This window comes from Esox lucius, chromosome 18 (genome assembly GCF_011004845.1).
Source record: "Esox lucius isolate fEsoLuc1 chromosome 18, fEsoLuc1.pri, whole genome shotgun sequence".
NCBI classification, from domain to species: Eukaryota; Metazoa; Chordata; class Actinopteri; order Esociformes; family Esocidae; genus Esox; species Esox lucius.
Genome location: NC_047586.1, coordinates 21,271,996 through 21,297,521, shown reverse-complemented (window position 1 = coordinate 21,297,521; position 25,526 = coordinate 21,271,996). Strand labels below are relative to the sequence as shown.

At 46.7% G+C, this 25,526-nt stretch overlaps 1 protein-coding gene across 5 annotated transcripts in view; it reads left to right on the top strand.

Annotated features, from left to right (window-relative positions):
- LOC105017520 (1-phosphatidylinositol 4,5-bisphosphate phosphodiesterase beta-1) overlaps positions 1-25,526 on the top strand; it is a 134,696-nt gene that overhangs the window by 102,258 nt on the left and 6,912 nt on the right. For 2 of the 5 annotated variants that reach the window (XM_010882193.4, XM_020056343.3), the window contains 23 exons: positions 241-387; positions 1,607-1,764; positions 3,030-3,112; positions 4,030-4,114; positions 5,786-5,957; positions 8,029-8,115; positions 8,399-8,469; positions 8,614-8,710; positions 8,886-8,970; positions 9,211-9,335; positions 10,022-10,176; positions 10,311-10,475; positions 10,686-10,785; positions 10,945-11,049; positions 11,182-11,297; positions 13,104-13,233; positions 13,368-13,421; positions 13,610-13,829; positions 15,012-15,177; positions 17,041-17,117; positions 17,210-17,299; positions 18,388-18,445; positions 18,675-18,761. In XM_010882193.4, coding sequence (XP_010880495.1) covers positions 241-387; positions 1,607-1,764; positions 3,030-3,112; positions 4,030-4,114; positions 5,786-5,957; positions 8,029-8,115; positions 8,399-8,469; positions 8,614-8,710; positions 8,886-8,970; positions 9,211-9,335; positions 10,022-10,176; positions 10,311-10,475; positions 10,686-10,785; positions 10,945-11,049; positions 11,182-11,297; positions 13,104-13,233; positions 13,368-13,421; positions 13,610-13,829; positions 15,012-15,177; positions 17,041-17,117; positions 17,210-17,299; positions 18,388-18,445; positions 18,675-18,761 — 2,633 coding nt within the window. Of the gene's footprint in view, positions 1-240; positions 388-1,606; positions 1,765-3,029; positions 3,113-4,029; positions 4,115-5,785; positions 5,958-8,028; positions 8,116-8,398; positions 8,470-8,613; positions 8,711-8,885; positions 8,971-9,210; positions 9,336-10,021; positions 10,177-10,310; positions 10,476-10,685; positions 10,786-10,944; positions 11,050-11,181; positions 11,298-13,103; positions 13,234-13,367; positions 13,422-13,609; positions 13,830-15,011; positions 15,178-17,040; positions 17,118-17,209; positions 17,300-18,387; positions 18,446-18,674; positions 18,762-19,007; positions 19,033-25,526 lie in introns of those variants that run through there. The other 3 variants (XM_020056342.3, XM_020056341.3, XM_020056344.2) reach the window with 3 other exon arrangements.

Here is a 25,526-nt window from a genome sequence, read left to right as displayed (position 1 = left end):
CCTCCATCTTTCAACGGACATCAATCAGACTGGCTCTTTCGGTTTCTGGGATTTAAAGACCCAACAGTTTCAGCTGCAGGGTTTAATCTTCCACCCACTACCTAGCCCACATGGAAAACCATGAAGCACAATGACAATATGGTAACACATCTCCCCCCTGAGTTTGAGAGCTCGTCTTCCAGTTCTGTTTCTGCCACAGCCCGAGCCGCCGTCCTCTGAAACCAGTGTTTGTTCCCGCAGGTCAGATCTCGGTGGAGGGCTTCGCCAGGTATCTGAGCAGTGAAGAGAACAGCATCGTCCCTCCCGAGAAGCTGGACCAGAGTGAGGACATGACCCTGCCTCTGTCCCATTACTTCATTAACTCCTCCCACAATACATACCTTACAGGTAAGAGGGTTTTGAAACGTCTGTCATCTGACGTCACCATGGGGATCGGGGGCGGGCGGGTTTCTGTGTGCCTTTGGGGCTCGATCAGTCAGCAATCTGTGTGACCCAGTTGGATTTCTGAGGTAACCATTTCTACAGACTGACTAGCCTGTGGCAGCAATAAGAAGTCAAAAACTACGAAGGCCACTCTAGTAGATATTATTATTCATACATTCAAATGTATTCTGTGGAATTGGAGTGTGAGTGAACATCTCTAATGTGAATAATGTTTCTCATGCAAAGGGGAAAATGTCATTTCTTTAATAGGCTAATGTCAGGAAAAGGGAAAAAAATGAAATGAGAAGGGTACACAAAGTGACCTTATCTCTCTCATCAAGTCACATCTTCCTTATGTTCTGGCTCATTCCCCTGTTGAGTCCTGCATAAGGCTTTTGTGGACTGAGTCATGATGAGGAATCAGTTTGAAAAGTTCCAGATAAGGTCTTGTCTTAATAATAAAAACTGTACACGTGCGTCTGCTTGTCTTCTTGTGGGGGAGAAGGATAATAAATCATTACTGATTACTTTCTTGCCAGGGCATCGATCCGCCTGTAATCACCTTCCTATCGGAAGTACGTATGTATTTTATGCCATGCTGAAGGCAGATACTCAATTAGAAGTTAAGTTTTATCTAATAGAGTTAGAAGCATCTTAAAATATTGTAATCCCCAGGAAGTCGTTTCTTCCTGTTTCTTTGTGTCCCTTCATGGTACTTAGGAAGAGAATAAATTAAATTTATAGAGGAGCTTACAAGCACAACACAGAAGAACCACCCCCCCAGATAAATGCACAGGTGCAGATTTGGTTAGGTCGGTAGAGCGTGACAGGGTTGTGGGTTAAATTCCCACAGGGGCCCAGTGCGAAAGAACTTGTTCACTTCCAGTCACTCTGGATGAGAGAATCTGCTAAATGACTTAAATGTTAATGTGTTGTCTCTGCGCTCCGGTAACACGACGCTAATGTCAAGATAATTGCTTTGTTAATGGGGAAAAGTGTGATGCGATCAGTAGTGGCGCTGCTCTGCAGTGGGGAAAGGAGCGCAGTTCGTCTCCCTTTCCCCGTTCTAAATTCTGATGAGCCTTAATATGTTTGGGATGTATGGGATATATGTATGTTGATGCATGGTCATCACCTGTCTTTGAAAGAATAATCAGTTATGTGTGTGTGTGTGTGTGTTTAGCCGGCCAGCTGGCAGGTAACTCGTCGGTTGAGATGTACCGTCAGGTGCTACTCTCAGGATGTCGTTGTATTGAGCTGGACTGCTGGAAGGGACGCACCACCGAAGAAGAACCTGTCATCACACACGGATTCACCATGACAACCGAAATCTCCTTCAAGGTAAACCGCCTGGAACGGGAGACAGGGACCGTGGGCACGGACGAGGAGAGACAGAGGAAGAACAACAAGGGAGAGAGGAAAAGACAAGGGATTAGCGTGGCATTCAGTATGTCAGAGAGCAACGGGAGAGGACAGTGTGAAGATTCAGGGAGGTGGAGAGAATTGTCAAAGGACAGAGGTTTAGGGTGGAGGCAGAGGTGACAGAAGGTGGTGGGAAGCCAGGCCTGGGCTGGAGAGCAGGGGGACTGAGGGAGGGGAAGTTAGCCTTTAATGGGACTACTAAGAGCTGGCGACAGAAAGCTTGATTGAAAGTGAAATAAAGAAAATGCAAGTGGACTTATAGAGGGAGGAAGAGAGAGAGTTAGGAAGAAGACAGAGGGTAAGGAAGAAGACAGAGGGTAAGGAAGAAGACATAGGGTAAGGAAGAAGACAGAGGGTAAGGAAGAAGACAGAGGGTAAGGAAGAAGACAGAGGGTAAGGAAGAAGACAGAGGGTAAAGAAGAAGACAGAGGGTAAGGAAGAAGACAGAGGGTAAGGAAGAAGACAGAGGGTAAGGAAGAAGACAGGGTAAGGAAGAAGACAGAGGGTAAGGAAGAAGACAGAGGGTAAGGAAGAAGACAGGGTAAGGAAGAAGACAGAGGGTAAGGAAGAAGACAGAGGGTAAGGAAGAAGACAGGGTAAGGAAGAAGACAGAGGGTAAGGAAGAAGACAGAGGGTAAGGAAGAAGACAGGGTAAGGAAGAAGACAGAGGGTAAGGAAGAAGACAGAGGGTAAGGAAGAAGACAGGGTAAGGAAGAAGACAGAGGGTAAAGAAGAAGACAGAGGGTAAGGAAGAAGACAGAGGGTAAGGAAGAAGACAGAGGGTAAGGAAGAAGACAGAGGGTAAGGAAGAAGACAGAGGGTAAGGAAGAAGACAGGGTAAGGGGGTGGGTTATTAAGTGTATTTGTACTCAAGCAGTGGTGTTTTGGAAGTAGTTGTAAATTCACTTAACCACTTAGGGTTAAGCCACTTAGCACCCCCTATCAAATGAGTCAACTAACACTGTTGGACACAGTGCCAGTGTTCTACTTATAATACTCTGGTACTTTATGATAGCTTGGCCGACCGCCACATAGTCGAGTGGACCATGCTTTCAGAGGAGGACATGGTTTTGCATGTTTCATGGTGATTTGCGACTGGACATATCTATGAAATGACGCGTCAAATTGGATCAGCGATCACACTGATTAACCACTGCTGCTTGGTTGTGTGTGTCCGCCTGTAGGAGGTGATTGAAGCTATTGCAGAGTGTGCCTTCAAGACCTCGCCTTTCCCTGTCATCCTGTCCTTCGAGAACCACGTGGACTCGTGAGTTGACATCTCTCTCAGCTCTTGTCTCCGGAGTTCGTTTAGTGTGTTTGCTAAATGTACACACTGCCCGTTGTTTAACTGCAGTAAGGTATTTCTGAACCTCTGTAATTCTGTGGATGACTTTGTGCCATTTTAGTAGCTATGCAAACTAGCTATGTACTAAGGTTACATACAGTGGACTCTGAAAGTGTTGAAACGGTGACAGCATCTTAATTTCAGGATATTGTCATCCATATTAGAAAAACAGTTTATGGCAAACATACAACGTCCCCTCCACCATGTTTGACAGAAGAAGTTGTTCCTTTTTTCTTCAAACTTTCCTCTGTAGTTCACCCACACGCCCTCTGGAATGTTCCAGATCTGTTGGCCAGTGGTTATTTGCTGTTTCTGGTGGTGATTATTATTTGGTCATCCACTGTCGAGGTTTTTCTTGGACTAACTGGTGGTTTGCCATTATTGAGCTCATCGGTGCTCTGATTCTTCTCTTAATGTATCAAACAGTTGATTTTGGCACACTTAAAGTTTGGACTGTGTCTCATCGTTGTGCATTTTGAAATTACCCTCAAATTAAAGCTGACAGCCTGCACAGTCAAAATGTTAAATTCAAAGTACATGAATATAGAGCCAAAAAAGAAACAAAAGCATCGCTATCCAAATGTTGTTGAATACATGCTGGAGTTCGCCACTCTGAAGCCGCGAGCTAGCTAAATTCTAACACAGTGAAGGTGGTCGGATGTGTTATGCCTGGGCGTTGACCAACCCTGGCTGGAACCTGAAGGCTTGTGTTAGCTCCACAGCGGGCTAATATACCCTTGTGGCCTGCATGAGACCTAGGTTGGCCTAGTTTGTAGAAAGGTCACATGGGTGTTTGCCTGGAGTTCCTGAGGGATAAAGTGTTTGTGTTTTTCACCCAGGCCCAAGCAGCAAGCCAAGATGGCTGAGTACTGCAGGTCAATATTCGGAGATATGCTACTGACTGACCCTCTGGAGAAGTACCCTGTAAGTATATAAGACACACACATACACACACACCCACAATTACAATGGCTGACAGAGGGGGTTTGATTCCCGAGACAGCCTGTACGTAAAAGTTGATTAGGATGAAAACGGCTGTTAAATATATTGAGATTTATTTCAATATTATTAGAGTCCCAGCTAGTACTGTAAACGCTTATTATCCCTCTGAGACACACACATTAGAAAACACCCAGTTCAACATACTTCAGTGAAAAGGCCCAATGTGTGAGGAGAGAATCTCTGCTCACTGTCACACCTCAGTGGCTCTCAGAACTGCCTCATGGACTAAGCTGAGATAAGACTGCATCTATTTATCTCTCGCTCTCTCTCTCATTCTCTCTCTGTGTCTCAAAACGTAACTTTGTTATCTGTCCGCAAATGCTATCAGACGTCCACCCACCGTCATTAAGCCCCTCCCCTCGCTCATCTGCATACCACAGTCGCTCGTTTTGGACAGAATGACTGACTGCGTGTGTGTGTGTGCGTGTGTGTGTGTGTGTGTGCGTGTGTGTGTGTGTGTGTGCGTGTGTTTGTGTGTGTGTGTGTGTGTGTGTGCGTGCGTGTGTGTGTGTGTGTGTGCTCCTGGGTAATCCATGTGCCTCTTGTCTTGGCAACCCTTTCTCTACTTCCCCCGAGTTGCCATGGCTACCAGTCAAAAGCTTGCATTGTCCCTTTGTGGAGGAACTTTGTTCCTCTGAGCCCATTATTGCAGAATGTCTACGTACCGCTGCTGTCTGTACGATCGTGGACTGCGGACATGTGTAAGTCAGTGGGTGAAGGACATTGGGGGGGGTGGGGGGGGGGTGTAGGTGTCTGATTTTCATTATTGTGTGAATGAGAGGACTGAAAGCAGAACAGCTTGGTAATTCAATGGACGATCTAGCTCAGTCAATGGGATTGGAATGGGATTACTAGGACATCAGGGACTGAAGATGTTTCTAATGGGGGGAGAATTGCTCCTCATAAATTGCCCGGAGATCAATTATCAACTTTGCCTCCGTTAGAAAGTGTGAAACTAGTTGTTGGTGAGGTCTGGAAAGCTCTGCGGAAGAGGTGGCTTTTATCTGTGTGGGTTCTGATGTTCTCTGACTTTTGGATGAAAGAGAACTGAGGAAAGTGGAGCCGAGGCTCAGCACTGAGACAGTGTTTAAAGCTTTCGAAAATTGTTAGTCGTGTTTGTGCTTGCGTGTGTTTGAGTGTGTTTATGACGTAGCTTCTTCTAATGATCCATTATTAATAGGCATCAACAGTGTAGTGCAACAGAAGTGTTGCACATGAATAAACCAATGCTGTGCTTACTCAAGCCTACTTTATAGAGTCTGTGTATTTTCATATGCTTCGGTTCTCTCCAAAGGAAGCACTTTCAGGGGCGTCGAAAGTGTTGAAGCCGTAAACTAAACACTTGTCTCTCAACAGAGCTTGTAAGGTTTTTCCCCCCCTCAGGTCTCTAAAAAGCTGATAACACTGGGACTGACCAGCATCCTGTCAACATCGCAATAAATTGTTTGTTTTGGCAATCTCACCAAGCGCAAAAAAGCCACCAACATCAGACTCTGAGGACACAGCTTGGTTTTCAATCTCAGTATCTCTCTCTTCCTCTATTCCTCTGCTTCTCTTTGCTCATTTCAACCCCGTCTACAACCCCATCTACAGTTGGAGGCAGGAGTTGCCTTGCCAAGTCCCATGGACCTGATGGGAAAAATACTGGTGAAAAACAAGAAGAAACACGTCAACACTTCCAGCACCAAGAAGAAGCTGTCAGAGCAGGTCTCCAATACATACAGCGACTCGTCCAGCGTGCATGAACCCTCTTCTCCCAGCGCAGGTACGGTTTAAACACACGTGCATTCACAGACACAGCGGCAAAAAAAAGATCCCTGTAGGTAAATCACCCATGGGGGAGGTTTATTCGTTTTCTTTTAAAAAGTGCAACGTACAAGTCAGCACTAGTACTTCTGGCAGAACTGCTTGCCAGTCGTGAATCTCGGCGTGGTAAGATACGGCTGCAGTGTCATCCGTCACTTTCACGGCCCTCTCCATCAGTGAGCCGTGTCACCGACTGCTAATGTACAGTACTGCTGATGTACTGCCAGGCCCGACCCAGGCACACACTCATGTCTTCGCCGTCTATTTCTGCTGGTCTGCTTCTGTGTGTGTGTGTGTGTGTGTGTGTGTTTGCATGTGCTGGAGGTATTCGCACAGGGCCGGCCCTAGCGTTTTGGAGGCCCTCAGTTAAATTTGATTATGGGGCCCCCTCTTCCTTATTGGTCCGGTGTTCACTAGCGGACTGGGGCCTCCTAGAGGTCGGGGGCCCTAAGCAACTGCCTATGTCGCTAATGCCTGGGTCCAATAAGTTGGACAGTTCTGAAATGAACCCCTTGGAGAAAAGGTAAAAATAGACCCATTCCCATTCAGATAAAAAAAGCCAACTCAAAACCAAATGTTTTGAGAAGGCACCTCAACTTGGTTCAGCCAGAACCATGAATAGGCTTAGAGCAATACTGTCCAAATGTGATAGCAATACTGTCCAAATGTGATAGCAATACTGTCCAAATGTGATAGCAATACTGTCCAAATGTGATAGCAATACTGTCCAAATGTGATAGCAATACTGTCCAAATGTGATAGCAATACTGTCCAAATGTGATAGCAATACTGTCCAAATGTGATAGCAATACTGTCCAAATGAGATAGCAATACTGTCCAAATGTGCCACACAGGAAGCTACTTAATATGTAGTACTTGTGTCCTTGAAATCTTAAAGAGTTTATTAGAATGGGAAATGTTTTTGCTCTTTCCAATATTGTTTACCGGTGGCTACTATACATCCAGATGTGCAGTAGCCTCTATGCAGGGTAATCTTCTGGTTCTTAGAGGCTGCTTGAGCAGATGCAATTTAACCTGCTAACGAGACATTTGAATTACTTTATTAGCTAGCTAAACTGAACTTAATGAATAGTTATGAAAAGTTGGCATAATATTGTTATAAATGAAATGTGTGCTACAGTCAGACAGGCACGTTCTTATTTAGTTAGCCCTGTGCATTGGGACTGGGTTAGAGCAGAACAAATCATTAGCAGACACGCTGCAGGAGTGGGAGTGTGGTGTTGATGGCCAACTACAAGCTGAGTATTTCACTGGTCTCACACCTTTTTAGTAGGTTTTATTCAGTACACTGTCTATCTTTTGAGTACATTTGCATAAACCTTGCCACTATATACTGCTATGGAATTCTCACAAATACCTTACTTACACCATTCCCAAACATCCTATGAATGTCTGGAAACATGAAAACAACCACATCTGTGGAATTGACTGTCAGAAAATATGAGAACGGCCATTAAGGCATGTTTTGGAGTGTGTTTGAACGCATTTAAGATTTCACGTTTGTATCTGTGTGCGTTAGAATACATTTTATAACTACAGTTGCATGTGGTATTCCTATCAGAGCAAGCCAGGAAGGAAGACAGACAAATCCCACGCTTTACCTTTTCTTCCTCCCAGACAGACTGCAAGCAGAGAAGGAGGCATGCTTACAGAAAGTCTGACAGACAGGCAGGCCGGATGATTGATGCTGTTTGTAGTCCTTTACACTGAATTACCCTGTATCTATCAACGGGACAATCCCAGCTACAAGGCAATCATACACTAGTGCACACTGCCCCCTGCTGGTAGAGTCACTAATACACACATAGACAGTCTGTGAGAAAAGTGAGTGGAGGCTGGTTAATCTTTGAGACAGGCTCATTACATTGGCTGGAATGAGCATGGTTTCCATGTGTTTGATATTGATCCATTATATTCTGACCAGTCAGTACAATGATCCCATCCACCGATTCACAGTGACAACTGGCCCAGAGGCATAAATCACAAATCAATGTTTCTTTATCCACCAGGATCAACCAATCAAGAGATTACAGAATCCTCCCAGCCTCTAGAGGTCGCTGAGCTCGGCAGCCGACCACAGGGCAGGAAGTCCATCGGTGAGTCATAACGAAGCTCACACCGTCAGAAACTCCTTAAAAAGCCTTTTTCTGCAGCTCCCCTCCTATAATCCCTGTCCATTTTCTCAGCTCTTTCCCTCATACCCTATGCCTAGATATTGCCAACCCCCTATTCCCTTGTTCAAGCTGCCCTTAGCCCACTTAAACCATACGTTCTATCCCATGTAGCTTACACCTATATTCAGCTTCCTAATCCCCCAACTTTTCAAAGTCACTGTCATGGAAGTTGGGAAGCTAACTAAAATGTACCCTTCTTTTCCAGGTGAAGTTGAGGCAGAGAGTGATGATGACGATGATGATGACGATGACTGTAAAAAGGGGTCCATGGATGAGGTAAATGGCCTACATCTTTATTCTGCTTCTTTCAGCAGGTCTCCCGTTTGTTTTGCCAGTCTGCCTCCTAGTGGTGGTGTAATGAATATCACTTGGGCTCTGGACAGTCGTTTATTTTCTGTCTTTTTTGTGTTTCTTCTCCAGGGTACAGCGGGAAGTGAAGCACTGGCTACAGAAGAGATGTCTAACCTGGTTAGTTACATCCAGCCGGTCAAATTCTACTCATTCGAGACATCCAAAAGTAAGACCATAAAGAAACACTGCAACTCAACACAGAAGAACAACACTATACACACACTTTTTTGCATAGTTAAACGTTGTTTTCGCACCTATTTATTGTTTACAATTTAGCTGCATTTTAAAATGGCAATAATTAAATCTTGTAATTTTGTAATGAATTTATTTGGTGTTTCCAGAGATCAATCGGAGCTATCAGATGTCATCATTTGTGGAGACCAAAGCCTTGGAGCAGCTTACCAAGTCACCTGTGGAGTTTGTCGAGTATCCTTCTAAAGCTGTGTGGAATGTTTACTTCAAATATCTGTTACAGTCTTCAGTGAAAATAAATGTAAGATGGAACAGAGTATTTTAAGGTAAATACCAATATATCATGGTTTTAACATGATCTCCACAGTTTCAGGATTTCAACTAATCTGATTAGATTAAATGCATAGCAATGAGCAGTGTATCAGGTAGATAATAAAAGGTTGTCCCAGGTGTGTTCCCTTAACGGATGTACAGGTATAACAAGCTGCAGCTGAGTCGTATCTACCCAAAAGGCACAAGAGTGGACTCGTCCAACTACAACCCCCAGCTCTTCTGGAACGCTGGTTGCCAACTGGTGGCCCTCAACTTCCAGACCATCGGTGAGACCGGAGCTACACTTCCTAGACCATAGCTAAGAGCTGACACTCCTATTGCTACTATTTATTGGTCACGGTGAAGTTAGTAAAATCTCTCTTCTACACCATCCACCCCTTTTACACCATCCACCCCTTTTACACCATCCACCCCTTTTACACCATCCACCCCCTTCTACACCATCCACCCCCTTCTACACCATCCACCCCTTCTACACCATCCACCCCTTTTACACCATCCACCCCTTCTACACCATCCACCCCTTCTACACCATCCACCCCTTTTTCACCATCCACCCCTTCTACACCATCCACCCCTTATTCACCATCCACCCCTTTTTCACCATCCACCCCTTCTACACCATCCACCCCTTTTTCACCATCCACCCCTTCTACACCATCCACCCCTTTTTCACCATCCACCCCTTTTACACCATCCACCCCTTCTACACCATCCATCCCTTTTACACCATCCACCCCTTTTACACCATCCACCCCTTCTACACCATCCACCCCTTTTACACCATCCACCCCTTTTTCACCATCCACCCCTTCTACACCATTCACCCCTTTTTCACCATCCACCCCTTTTTCACCATCCACCCCTTCTACACCATCCACCCCTTCTACACCATCCACCCCTTCTACACCTCCCTATTCCCCATTTCTCTACATTCCTCCCCCTGCTCCAGACCTGTCTATGATGTTGAATCTGGGCATGTATGAGTACAATGGGAAGTGTGGCTACAGGCTGAAACCAGAGTTCATGAGACGACCAGACAAACACTTTGACCCGTTCGCCGAGAGCACCGTGGACGGCATCGTGGCCAACACACTGTCTGTGAAGGTGGGTATTCTTATGTGTGTGTGTGTGTGTGTGTACGCATGTGCGCATGTGGGGGGGCCAACCGCAGGTGTACAACCGTACTGTTGCGCCCACATGTCAGCACCTGTTCATTTTCTTCATTGCTCCATCTCCAGATCATCTCAGGCCAGTTCCTGACCGATAAGAAGGTGGGGACATACGTGGAGATTGACATGTTTGGTCTGCCGGTGGACACCAGAAGGAAGGGCTTTAAGACCAAAACGTCTCAGGGCAACGCTGTCAACCCTGTCTGGGAGGAGGAGGCCTTCATCGTCAAAAAGGTAAAGTGTGGGAATTGTTGTTGTTTAGCTAGACCATCCAGGCTAATGCTGTCAGCCCTCGGAAAAGAAGGCTTTCGTCCTCAGGAACCCCGTAAGACTCCGTATTCCCCGTCTTTTTGTAAAACATTGTGGAGCAAATTGCTCTGGGATTTTTTTATTTCTTTCACGATTCCTGACCGTCCGGGGTTATGCTGTCAACGATTTCCTCAGGTGGTGCTGCCCACACTGGCCTCAATGAGGATCTCTGTGTTTGAAGACGGAGGGAAGTTCATTGGCCATCGCATCATCCCTGTGAACGCCATTCGCCCAGGTGAGGACTTGGGGCACGTTACTCCCCTAGATACACAACCCAGACGCTTATCCACTGTCAGCCCCAGTGACTATCCTTCTGACCCACTTGGTCTCCGTCAGTCATACTGTTCCCAGTCAGGTTGATTTGCAAGCATTGACCTGTGCTGGCATTACCCAGGTTACCACTACATCGGACTGAGGAATGAGAAGAACCAGTCTCTGACCCTCCCTGCTCTCTTCGTCTACGTGGAGGTGAAGGACTATGTCCCCGACACATTTGCAGGTACGCCAGTCGTCACACCTCATGTGAGAGTGTTACGTAACTGAGGAGATGTCGGAACATCGGGTTCGTACCGTGTTAACGATTCCGCTGGTTACAAGACTTTCCGTCCCTCCCTCCTGCTCTCTTCCTTAGACGTCATCGAGGCGTTGTCCAATCCCATCCGCTACGTCAACCTGATGGAGCAGAGGGCCAATCAACTGGCAGCTCTCACCCTAGAGGAGGGAGCAGAGGAAGAGGAGAGCAAAGAGGTGTGTGTGTCTTTATGCCCGTGTGTGTGTGTCTTTATGCCCATGTGTGTCTTTATGCCCGTGTGTGTGTGTCTTTATGCCCATGTGTGTCTTTATGCCCATGGGTGTCTTTAAGCCCGTGTGTGTGTGTCTTTATGCCCGTGTGTGTGTGTGTCTTTATGCCCGTGTGTGTGTGTCTTTATGCCCGTGTGTGTGTGTCTTTATGCCTGTGTGTGTTTGTCTTTATGCCTGTGTGTGTGTGCTACTCTAATCAGTCAGTATCAGTTGAACGTCTACCCAGGCAGTATGCACGTCTACCCAGGCAGTATGCATGTCTACCCAGGCAGTATTCATATCTACCCAGGCAGTATTCATGTCTACCCAGGCAGTATGCACGTCTACCCAGGCAGTATTCATATCTACCCAGGCAGTATTCATATCTACCCAGGCAGTATTCATGTCTACCCAGGCAGTATGCATGTCTACCCAGGCAGTATGCACGTCTACCCAGGCAGTATGCACGTCTACCCAGGCAGTATTCATGTCTACCCAGGCAGTATGCACGTCTACCCAGGCAGTATGCACGTCTACCCAGGCAGTATGCACGTCTACCCAGGCAGTATGCATGTCTACCCAGGCAGTATGCACGTCTACCCAGGCAGTATGCATGTCTACCCAGGCAGTATGCACGTCTACCCAGGCAGTATGCACGTCTACCCAGGCAGTATGCATGTCTACCCAGGCAGTATGCACGTCTACCCAGGCAGTATGCATGGGTTAAAGATCCTGACCAGGACTGAGGGTTAGGAGCAAGGTAGTCCAGTTAGTTTTCAACTCGATGATACTCACAAAGTAACAATTACCTATAGAGTAAAACAGTGGTTTCTGTTCCAAATGCATTGTCAGGCAGAAGGTTAGTAGTGTGGTCATCGTTGCTGTTAGTCTTTGATAAACTGTCAAAATAGGCAGGCTTTACAACCGGCTGCTTCACACCCTGAGAGTTACGAGGTAAGGGCCCGAGGACGACAGGGGTGGGGGTGTTGGGGGTAATTAGGGAGTGCTGTGGTGGAGGTGGGTCCTAAGGGACTTCTTTCGCCTGAGTGGCCAGCAGAGCTGATTACCCACAGGGACAGCCAATAGAGAGCCTATAAATATGCTGACACCATGGCAACGGTCTCCTAGTGAAGCAGTGGGCTATCTGGTGGAGTGTCAAAGGGAGAAGATGAGAAAGTAGAAGGGAGGAAAACAGTCTGTCCCCTCTTGACCAGAACAGGATCAATGACAAAAGAAATGGTGATGAGTAGTTTATCGGGATAACATTTTTAAACAGGCACACTGCAAGTCAGGTTTGGAGTGAACCGAGAGAGAAGGTTGGGAGAACGTAAAGTGAGACTTGAGATAACTAGCAGAATATTGAGTCAACGAAAGGACAACGCTTGCTGATTGTTGAAACGTTAACGTTGTCAGTGTGACCTGAATAATGCTGAGAGTGGGGTACCAGAGTTATGTCTACAAGGTCTCCCAGGAGCAACAGGTACGATGTTTGACCCCAGTTTTTCCATTGTGTGGTTGTACATTTGCCTCCCAGTAGCTTGTGTTTCTAACAGAGTAGCGGACCTGTACAGTTCGACTCATCATGCAGAAACCGAAGCGCGTTCAGAATAGCTGTGTATGTGTTTAGCTGTAATGTCCCATGTGTGTAATATTTCGGAAAGACACCTATCCTGTAGACAACGTGACAAGTGATATTTGATATAAACAGTATTTTTGAGGCCCAGCGAAAAAGATCCCCATCAATGTAGTGACATTGTCCATATATTCGAATAGCAGGTGGAAGCGGGTGGCGATGACCCAAAGGAGCCTGACCCCCGGGTGACCCTGCCGGCAGAGAACGGGGTCAGCCACCCACCCGTCATCACACCGAAACCTAGCAACCAGCCTCAGCCCACAGGTACGGGTAGGTCTCTGCTTGAACTTAAAGTACCTCTAAAATTGCAGTCCAGTAAAACCCACAAAGCCTTTGCCATCAACCTGGGCTTTGAGATCTTCCAGAAGCTGAACTAATAAGTCTGTCCTTATATGGTGTATCAGGTTCGGTGAAACCAACCGTGAGGACCGAAGACGTCATTCAGAGTGTTCTTACAGGTAAGACGGGAGTAGAAATGTGCGTGCTTGAGATCGTTTGATTTGTCGTTTGTATGCTCGGCAGTACGCACAGCGTTCTCTTTTTAAATTCTGCCCCTGCCACTCTCACTGCCCTCCCTCCTTCCACTCTTTCCTAAACCCTTCTGTCCGTTTCTCCCCTCACTGCGTCCGTCGTCTTCGTCGTCCAGAGATCGAGGCGCAGACGCTGGAGGAGTTGAAGCAGCAGAAGGGCTTTGTGAGGGAGCAGAGGAAGCAGTACAAGGAGATGAAGGAACTGGTGAGGAAACACCACCGCAAGACCAGCGAGCTGATCAAGGAGCACACGGCCAAGGCGGCTGAACTTCAGAGCCAGTACCAGCGTAGACGCTCGGCGCTGCAGAAGAGCCACAAACGAGACGGTAAGAAAAGGTAGGTAGACCTCCTCTCCTTTTCCTTCACTGCCTTGCTTCCCTTGCTGTTATATGCCTCTATTTCTCTCCTGTGTCACTCTCTGTTCCTGTCTTTCCCTCTCTGTTCCTGTCTTTCTCTTTCTCTCTGTTCCTGTCTCTCTCTCTCTTTCTCTCAGTTCCTGTCTCTCTTTCTATCTGTTCCCGTCTCTCTTTCTCTCTGCTCCTGTCTCTGTCCCTATCTAAGCTAATTTGAATTAATCAATATACAGTTTTACCTCAGAATGCTTTATGGTAGTAAAACTAAGGTAGCCCATGAATACGTTTATGGCTCATATTAGGGCAATAATTAGACTGGTAAAAGCTCTATGTCTGCTCAGAGACATTATCCTGATTGAATAGTGTGGATCAACCACTGTGGGAAACAGGGTTTTCTTTTTTGTCTACAACATAATGTGTCAGGAAACTGCAGCCAAAACAGTGTAACTAATTCATTTGATGGGCATGTTACACAGCTTGCGTTCTATAGAATCGGTGACGGGGAAATCTAATCTCGTGGTCCACAAAGTTTTCAGTAGACGGTATGGACAGTACATTTGGTTTCTCCAGTCCCATGTCACTCCTTAGGGTTCGAGTGATTCGATAAGCCATTGCAGAGAGCAACAGAAATATAAGTGTATATATTGTATCAGACCACTACCCACATCCCCCTGTCAGACCACTACCCACATCCATCTGTCAGACCACTACCCACATCCATCTGTCAGACCACTACCCACATCCATCTGTCAGACCACCACCCACATCCATCACATCCACCCACATCCACCTGTCAGACCACTACCCACATCCACCTGTCAGACCACCACCCACATCCACCTGTCAGACCACCACCCACATCCACCTGTCAGACCACCACCCACATCCACCTGTCAGACCACCACCCACATCCACCTGTCAGACCACCACCCACATCCACCTGTCAGACCACCAACCACATCCACCTGTCGTTTAATAGGCTTCCCCAATTCACATAACTGCTCTCACCTCATACGCCCTAACATCTTCAGATCAGCCCGTCTTTCCAAATATTTATTGTGGGTTTAATGGAAATGACCCCGACCTTAAATGCATATTTTTTAACGTGTACCTTCATGTGTTTGCTCTATCTGTGTGTGCGTGTGTGCGTGTGTGCGCGCTGCAGGTCGGAGCAGTTTGTGTCGTCACTGGAGCAGGAGCTGTGCATGTTGGACCAGGAGTGTAGCCAGAGACTGTCTGAGCTGAAGGAGCAGCAGCAACAACAGCTACTGACCCTGAGACAAGAGCAGTATTACAGCGAGAAGTACCAGAAAAAAGAACACATCAAAATGGTACTGGCACACACAACCAAACACCTAACCCTGTCCTAAAGGAGGTATACTGTAGGTCAGGGATCTCAACCTTTTCAGGAATGAGAGCTACTTAAAATGAATGAAACATGGCGCAATTTCTGCAGGGCTTTTGATTTCTACTTTCCTCGAGGTTGTTACTGTAGTATTGCACAACACAGTCGGTCTGTATATCTGGTAAAATATGGGCCCTAGAAGATCTATTGGATATGTTTTCCAAATTCTGTTTAGAACCTAAATGTTGTTTTCTCATTTGTATGTTTCCTGGTTTAGGATTTTAGTAAAAATCTTATGATTTCAAATATTGAGAAAAAAGGATGTTCTAAGCCCATTTATAGTATTCATCAGAACAAACATTTTATGCCTTGGGAAATGTTGTTTACAAGTGTAATTCCCCTTTAATACCACATCTGGCTTTAATTGTGCTTCTAGCAAAAGTGGAATGTGTCTGTCTTTGATGTACTGTATCTGCTTATTGCTTTCCTTTTCATAAAAATAACAGTACATCCACATGATGTACTTCAACTTTAAGCTGTACTTCAACTTTTAGCTGTACTTCAACTTTGCAGTTTAGATAAGGTTTTGGGAAAGGTCATTCATTTGGATAGAATCCTAGCTGAGCCAGCCGTTCACAGCTGCTGTGCAATGAAACTTGGAGTCTCATGTTCACATACATAAAGTAGTGACCGGCAATCTGAGTCTTATCAGTGAGCTGGGTCTTCTGGCCCTGTTCACCTGAAAGAGATGTCTCATTCATCTCTCACATGGCGCTCACACAGCTCTAAACTGCTTAAAAACAACCCCAGAACAATACAAAAATCTCCAGTGACTTATTTCATGACTCATGAATCTTAATAGGATCATGGAGCCAAATGAATGACTCCTTTCACCGAAGTGTTCTCGGTTCCCTACCATCACCAAAAAGGGCCGTTTAAAAGGAGCTGTTCTTTCACAAACAACCCCTCACTAATACAAAATTACCTGGAATGATAGGTATCAATACTTTTAAAACAGATAAAACATTCACTTAGTTTTGTACTACCAGAAATCTTGGACGGTTAGTTCCAAAGTAAAACCGTAAGATGCAGCATTCCGCTTTTTTAATGAACACAAGCTGTGCATTAACCTACCTCTTAAAAACAACATTAAGTACTGGCAGCCTGGTCAACTCACTCTGCCATCCACTTTATTGGACCATACTGCTAGCTTACTACTGTTCTTGTCTCGCTCTGTTCACATTAGCAGTGCAGCAGCTACTGCTGAGGTGAAGTTCACAGATTTTGCACAGATGTAGCAACGGGTGACCAAACACGCACAGCACTCAGTCAGAGCTACATGATGGAGAGTAATTGCCAGTGACTTTTTAATATTTTAAGGCATTTTATGTTTTAACGGACAGGAAAGTGGTGAAAGAGTTTCTGCTGAAAGAGCAGTGTGCGTTACCACACTCAGGTTTTAGTGGCTTAACGGGGTAACTGGAGCGTCCAGTGTCTGATACTGTAAAATCCGCTTTGTAAAATGCTTGGCCTCGGCTTGTGTAAGGTGTGTTTAATGAGTTTGCACCCAATAGGTTTAATGTGCTGATCTTGGTGCAGTGTCATCATGTCCCAGGGTCAGCCTGCCGCTATGGGAAATGGAAGTGCTGAGTGTAATCACTGATCTGTGGACAGTTTGTACGGGTGAATTGTCAGGGCTTATCCAGGCGGAAGCCAAAAGTATCCTTCTGAATGAACCAATTATATTCTCCGCTGTCTAGCTTGTGTTCAGCAGAATTGACGAGTCAGGGGTGGCATCGTGAAGCCCCGCGGCCGTGTTAAGCTGTGTCGTTCTCCTCTTTGTGTCTAGCTGGTGGAGAAGTTGACAAGCATAGCGGAGGAATGTCAGAGCGCCCAGATGAAGAAGATCAGAGACATCTGTGAAAAGTAAGGAGACTCTCTCTCACACACACACACATACGTACAGAAACAAAGCCAGGGGCAAATGGTTAATGGGCCGATTGTTACCTTGTGTTAAGGGAAAAGAAAGAGCTAAAGAAGAAGATGGACAAGAAAAGACAGGAGAAGATCAACGAAGCAAAGGCCAACAACAAGAATGTGACAGAGGAGTAAGTTGATGGGGTGGGGGATGTTCCTCTCTGTCTTTTGTGAATAGTTTAGCTAAACACGAACGGCACCATGGGTACCTGTCGTGGAACAATGGATGTGTGAGGTCACGAGCAGCGAGGTTTGGACAGATTGGTTTGGACACAATTTCACATTTGTTAGGCTCTTTTGAACTTCGGGACATTTGGCCCACTGACTAGTTTTCAAAGACTTAGTTTTCAAAGGCTGATGGACAGAGTTTTCTTGTGCTTCCAAGCTCTTCGCCTAACATGTATCGTCCCAGAAGTTAATCGAGCATCTGACAAAAGGCATGCATCGTCCAATGATCCACTCATATGATTTTTTTCAGGGCTTATACCTATCATGTTGTAATGTGTTAAATGTTTTGTCTGGAGCTTGTTATTATGATGTTTGATGAAGGGTTTAAGACAATTAGGCACATCGTTTTACCTTATTCTCATCAGTGTCCTTACATGCGTTTGAATGTACCCTGTGGTCACAAGGTCATCGAAATTTCAAAGTTCCTCCAAAAACACTGTTTTAAAAAGTATTGTCTGACAGTGACCTCACTCTGTCTCAGATAGATCACCACCAATCACAGTCTCATTCTCAGTGAGGTTCAGGTGTGTAGCAGGTTGTTTTGGGACGGGGTGTACTGCTCTCTCTGTTTTAATAGGCTAGAATCGGATGTCACTCATTTTATGTCTTCGAAACCGATGGTTGGTTTGCAAGGTGGGGCTTTTCAACTGGAAAGTGATTTCAGATTGACCATGTGACCGGATTGAGCCTCCAATTTCATAGAGACTGAGTTGCTTCTTAGGGCCACCAGATGGCACTGAAGGCTTTTGTCTCACTGCCCAAGCCAATGATCATGATCCGGACACAAGATGCATTATAATCAGATGACTAAGATATTTCTGACCATAATATTTTCTGTTATTAATTATCGTAGATGAAGGTGACCTACGCAGTTTTGTAAGGTCATTTAAGCTCGATTGGAATGAGGAATGCTAGGATTGTTGTCCAAGTTGTGGCTAGATGTGAGGGATGTTATAGTGGGGTTCAAGCTGACATCTTTCCATGTTCACAGAGAGAAACTGGAGATTAACAGGTCGTTTGTCAACGAGGTGGTGCACCATATCAAACGGGTGAGTATTTGCTGATGCAATGTGACCACTGAACAGATGTCATTTTGTGACTCCTTTTCATTGTCTGTCCTATCCCTCTGCAGACAAAGGTTTAACTTGAAACACGGTTTTATCTAGCTCCGCTCCGTCACTGCCTTTGTCAGATAATGTGGGATCATGTGTTCACAGTCATTTTAGAGCAGTTTTTAATTTGGCTGCGCCTTGCTCTTTTCCCCGTGTGTGCGTTCAGTTGGAAGACGCTCAGAGCAAGAGATTGGAGAGACTAGTGGAGAAGCACAAGGACATCCGACAGCAGATTGTGGATGAGAAACCCAAGGTATGGACATCTCATCCAATACATGACTGTACACGTCGCATCCAGCCAATCACTCAGGGTTATGGTTTCGTATCCTAAATGTAGCCCTATTTCCTAGTACACTATTTTCCACCGCGGCTCTCTGGTCCAAAGTAGTGTGCACTTGGTAGGGGATAGGGCGACATTATGGACTGAACACGTTTTCACCCCGTTAAGGTGTCATTGGTTAATGATATCTCATCGTTTCCACTGTTGCTGTGATTGTAGGAAGGCGGTGCCCCAGAGGATTATGGTAAGACGTTCTGCATCTGAGTGTGACGCTTCACTACTTAAGCATGTGTAACCGTAACAGCAATGTGGAAGCGTCCATGAGAAGGGAGGGAAAACAAGTGCCCCTTCCCTCTGCCTCAACCTTTCTTTAATGTTCTGCACCCTACGGCTGAGTTCGACTTAACACTTCCTTACACGTGCTGTCGGTCATGTGGCCGTTTTCACTGGTCCTCCGTCAGACCTCGTCTGTTTGCTAGCTGGGTCTCCTAGCGCCGTGGCCTAGGCCTGGTCCCTTCCCTCTCTTACCTGATCTCCAGGCTCTCTGTGTTTGGGTAACTGGGACGTTTTTCTGTTTTCCCGGCATGTTCCCCCTCTGAAAGTAATGTCATGTATTCGTGCCTGCTTCTCCTGGCCAAGGCTGCTTGTGAACCTTGTTGTGTAGGGGAATAAACCTTGTTGTATAGGCACTTTCTGCCCTGGACCCGGTGAATTCGGCCGTGTCATCACGAGGACGCGGTGTCCGCTGGACTTGGGTTGGAACCATGTCTGTGGGATGGTCTCACACAGCGTGGTGCTGTTGTGAAAGCATGTTTATGTAGTGTGTCTGTTCGCCACAGGGGGTCACTGCAGCCTGCTGCAACACAGACATAGATTTCTGTGTTTTCTACACGTCACTGGCTTTTACTAATGCCTCTGGATTTGTACATGATTTTTATACGTTTCTATCTTTAAGATAGAAATCAGGAACACTGGCAGGCTGTAAAAACAATTCTCTTAAATCAGGCACGTCACACTACCTTGGCTGTAAGCTGCGTTTAGATTCCACAACCTGCCTACAGAGGCATGTTCTCCTTTGTCGGCCATTATTATTCACTGGTGTGCATGTGTACAAATGTTTGTCTTTAAATGTATGGCTGCGAGGATGTGGATTTCATAAGCTCCCTCCTCGTCTGACCCTCAGAATCCCCCCGGCCCAGACGTCATCATGACAGTAGTACCTTCTGAGTCCTTTGGGTTTTACCTCTGACCTCGATTGGAGGGAAAAGAGGAAAATAAAGGCAGGGTTATAGATAGCTGTGGTGACGTGAGGTTTCCACCAATGGCTGACGGAGGCGGGCACTGTGTTGCCAGGATGGGACCTAAAAGTGCATCTCACAGGCACGCGCTGTTTTCTCTATTCTTACCTTTCAGTCCCTCTGAAGCGAGTCTACAGCTCCTGTATTCAGCATGCGCGTCGGACGCCGTCCGCTCTGACAGTTTCACGGACACATGTGCAGTAGTCCTACACTCCCTTACACGCGAACAGTTCTGACCCAGTTTCTCCTCTGGGCTCCAAGCAGCCGCTAATGGACAGCTATAACCATCTCTGGTCTGTGGAGACCGTCACCTCTCTCACAGCGACCGCCCGCTAGGGTTAGCGCCGTGCTACACCATGGTGTGTGTGTGTCAGGCCAGCTGCTGTCCCACAGTGCAGAAGGAAATAGAACTCTGGGTTTAACAGTTTTAACTTTATCTTTACTGTCTGTATGTCCGAAAGGATTGTGTGGGCTTGTAACCATTTTACTGTGTCTGAAGTCATGGAACCTTCACACCTACATTTTGGAATCTGTCGGGTTTGCTTTTATCTGATCGGGATTCTCTGAATGTTATTAGCGTGTTTGTGTGTCTCTCGTTGGCTGTTGGTCTCGGCAATCCGTCCGAATAAATGGGAAGAAAGTGTGTGTGTGTGAGAGACGGATGTGGGTTTGGACAGGAAGAGAGAGAGAACGCGAGAGAGTGGGACAAAGAGAAAGAGAGAGAGCGAGAATAAGTGATGAGGAGTTGGATGAGGGAAATTGTGTCCTCTGTCCAATCAGCAGGCTCTCTCGGTGGGTGTGTGATCAGTTGAGGGTGTCCTGCTAATGTTCTAATCAAAATGGCTTCCCACTCACAGCATGGCAGGCTCTTAATGAGCGCGCGACACACCCAGACGCACACACCGTCAAGCACCCTCTCCAAGGTGAATCTAACTCTCACAGACCTCTCACTTCACAGGGGTGGGTCTTCAGTTTGAACTGTGAAACGGATCGTCGTGTTATCTTTATGCTGCGATTGCCACTGACCAGGTTTCACATGGGAGGATTGGGCTGTCTGTGGTAGCCTTGCAGGTTATTGAATAAAAGCATCAGCTGGATGACTGGGATATGGGATTTGAATTGTGAAACCTGGGTCTAATTCATACGGATAATAATACCATTCCACATCCATAGATGAGAATCAAAGGGCTATTATTCCACTATGAAGTCACATGAGACGATGAAGTCCCTTGAGATTATGTAGTGTATGAGACTATGAAGTCTTATGAGACTATGAAGTCACATGAGATAATGTCAAAAATGCTCGTACAACAAAGTAATCAGCGATTGGATCCTTGTTAATAAATCCGGGGATCAAAGCCAGTGCCATTTTATCAAAACGTTGTTTAGCCCTGGTGTTTTCAGGCTCTGGGTTAACCTGCCGGTGTTTGAGTTGCATCTGGGCTTGTCGGTGCGATGAACTGTTGGTGGGCGCGGCTGGGAATTTGGCCGGTGTGGTTAGTGTGCCGGGACCGTGGTTTACCCATCACGTGGGCCTCCTGCCGAGACAGTGTGGAAGCCCGTAGCCCTCATGGACAGTACGTGGTCCTTTTCAGAGAGGGCAACACAATGGTGGACGTTCCCAGTGCCGTAGCTCTGGTGGTCAGACTCTCTCCCGGTCTCTCTACCCGTTTCTCTCCTCTCTCCTTGTCTCTCTCCTTTTTCATGGACACACACGCGGGAACAGCGTGACACACGCCCCGAGTCGCGGAAGCCCATGAACAGCGCCTGGGCCGTGACTCAACACGCGGGAGCCCTGTGCGGTCGTCATGGAAACGATCATCCCCGCCCGCCCTCCCCACCCTCCACCCCCACGACTCTCCCCGCAACGGAGCCGGTGACGCAAACCAGCCGTAGTGACTGCCGGGATGGGGGCGGGGGGGTGGGGGCTGCTGTGGTTCTGGACGCAGAAGCGGGGATGGTTTACCGTCGTGTGTAAAACGGTCATATTCCCGTCTCCTACAAGCCTCTGGTTGTTTCTTTTTCTCCCGCTAGTATCTCTGTCTCTCTCGTCTCAGACTGTGGCGGGGGGGGTTCACGGGGGGGGTTCACGGCTTCCCTCATCACTGTCTTTGATCTGTTCCCCTCTGCACGTAGCATGGTGCGGATCAATGAGGCACGCACGCACACACTACGTACGCGGAAAACAAACACACTTGTCATTCCCCGAGGAAAACAAAAGTGAGTCGTATGTGTGTGGATGTGGGTGTGAGTGTTTGGAGACGTGTTTGTGTGTGTGTTATGTGCAGTGTTACCTGCCTGTTCTGTTGGATGACGGGGCTGCTGTTTTAGCTCAGGTTCCCTTCTTGCGCGTGGGCGTGCAAGTGTCTGCGTTGACTAATGAAGGTGTCACAAGTTATTATCACCGTGCTCACGTCCTGTCGCCGTGCTGGAAAAAGAACAGCCTCCCTGTTCTATAGTTGCACATTGTCACAACGAGCCCCCTGTTCCAGCATGGCAGAGGAACGAGGAGGCAGGCGGAGACGGAACCCTAAAGAAAAGATCCTCTCCGTCTTCGTAACGCTTCTCCAGCAGACCACTGCGGTGTCCATTTGCGTAGATATGGGCATTACGAAGGAAAATATGTAAATGGTGCTAAAGCAGCACGTGCACGCACATTATAGAGTTCTACAGATGCTACAGCCTAAGCACATTTGTACATAATTCGTATTGTTTATTGTCATTCTTATTTTTGGGATTCATTGACATTATAGGTATTAGAAATAGATACTGTGCATAGTGTATGTTCATTTTGACGGTTAACACTTTTTTGGGGGGCTAGCGATAACCACGTGGCTAATGTCTTTGTTCGGGAAATGCATCTGGACACATTAACGCTTGACTATCAGGGCGTGATTTTTTGAGAATATTGTCTTTGAGTATTATTGTGGACACACAGATTTCTTTGGTTGCATCATTGGGGTGCACAGACGGAGACGCGGACCGATCGGGTGCTGCCCCCCCCCACCCCAGATGTGGGTTGTCCAAGAGGCTGGAGGGGGTAGAAGGAAGAGCTTCATTAGGGATTTAGGTTTTGAGCAAAGAATTTAAAGAGAGGCAGATCCTCCGTCTGCTCTGTTGGCACGTACAATGGTCATGTAGTGGATGCGAGCAGTGGAGCCAGTGGAGAGCATGAAGGCGCGGGAAGAAATTGGAGAACTTGACTAAGTTAAGGGCAGAGACAAAATGTCCACTTTAGAGCAATTAGTAACTCTATGCCAACCTTGCGACAATCAGACTCACTGTCTATGGGAAAACGCAGGGCATGAGAAAACAGCTAGAGCAGTAGCATTTTCTGAGGTAATCCATGTCTCAGTCAGGCCCTAAAATCCAAGTAGCCCGAAGGACAGCGTAGGGTGATATCGCTGCCAGAGTCCGGGGATTCCACACGGGTTGTGCAGGCGCGGAAAACACTGTGTTGTGATGCAGCCTCGGGGTGTGGAGCATCAGCTAAAACTACATGGAGAGGTGTGTACAGACAAAAGTACAAAACACCAAGGAATATCTGAATAAAACAGGAAAATTGTAAAATAGGTAAAGAGTAGCCTGAAGCCTTATTGTCAAAAGAACTGTCTAGTTTTAGTGACAATCTGGATAAAACCATTCCTAGAGCTGGCTCTGAAAAAGCTTCAGTGCTAATTGATAAACATCTAGTTCACAGTTCAGCTATTAGGTGGATAGGCCGCACTTGAAGTACATGTATGAAGCTAGCAACAGGCAGGCATAGACAACAGATTGAGATAGAAATATACATATCACCCCTGGAGAGAGCAGGGTCCACCAGTTATAAACACATTTCAAAGTGGTGACCTCGCTCTCACCTTCTGGCCACAAGGAGCCAAATTGACCTATGTTTGGATAGCTTCGGCAGGAAAGGACAAACACGCAAATGTCACAAGCTAGTTGGACTAAAAATGGACAGGTTTCTGTACCTAAACTTTTGACCAGGACTAGACGGCCTCTCTGGGTGCTTTGTATTCCTTATTTTAATGACCGCTCTGTGAACCTGCGGTCAGAAGTGGTCCCCTATCTATTTAATAGGTTGCAATTTGGGACACAAAACAGTTTCTGCTGAGACTGAGGACTGTTTCCTGATGAAGTCCTCATGCTAATGGTATACATAGCTCCTGGGCAGCTACCCTTGTGATTTGTTTTGTTTCTGTCCCCAACCTTACACGTGTGATTCTATTCCGCTGCTCCTAAGGACACGTGCGGATGGATTAAAAGCCTGAAGATCCAGAGTGGGATTGGCCATCTCTGTTTGTGAGTACTGCTGTTAAGGGGTATTCTCTTTTAGTTCTGGGAGTAGCAAAGAGCCCTGAATTAATTTGGAAACAAATTTAGTTCAGAGGCCCTCGACACACTCGCCCGCACACACACACCCTCGCGCGCGCACACTGCTTCCCTCGATGGCGTCTCAGAATGAGGACAGATGGTTAAGGTCATCCAGAGAATTATTTTAAGAGAGCGAGTGTGTGCTTGTAGTGCTTTAGCCGAGAGGATCCGAATTCCCCAAAAGTTATCATGAGTGTAGTAAACTAAGGATGAGACAAGTGAGGACCCTTTGTCTGGTCCTTCCAAAAAAGGCCAGTCTTGGTACAGGGGTTTAGAGTTACGGTAGGAATTAGGATCAGGGTATTTAGTGTGTATGTGTTGAGAAATTATGGATATTCTGGGGAGATTTAATGTATTATATGAAGTATAGTAAGTGTTAAAATGCCTGTTTGCTGACTTTGCTCATCTGATTACAGGTAAAAATGGCGCACACACACACACAAATACTGACTGCACAGGCCTCTGAAGGGTAGTTAAGGTCGGTCAGATCCAGACACCTGATGAGACATTCTATTTGACAGCTCTGTAGGATAGCAGGCTTACCTCTTCACTGTGTCGGATGAAGGCAAAAAGGACAAGAGGGCTTGAGACCCCGCCATCTCCATCTGTTCCTCCTCTCCATCCTCCTCTCCTCTGCCATCCCTCTATCTTTGTGACTTTTAATTACCTCAGCTGTCACTCCACACCCTCCAGGTGATAACGAGGTGTCGCTGTCACCACGGGCACCGACCCCCCTGCCACACACACCCTGTTCCCACCACACAGCCTGTCCCCAGCGCACGGACCCCCCTGCCACATACACCCTGTTCCCACCACACAACCTGTCCCCCGCGCACGGACCCCCCTGCCACACACACCCTGTTCCCACCACACAACCTGTCCCCAGCGCACGGACCCGGTCCACCTCTTCACACCGACCTGGGACGCACCCCAGCAGGGAGGCAGATGACAGCTTTAATAATTGGACCGTATTTGGCTTTGACAGCAGACCATAGAAAATGTTTTATCCTCTTACACACGCATACAAGCACATACACAGTACCCATTCTCCCTTTCTCTTTCGCAC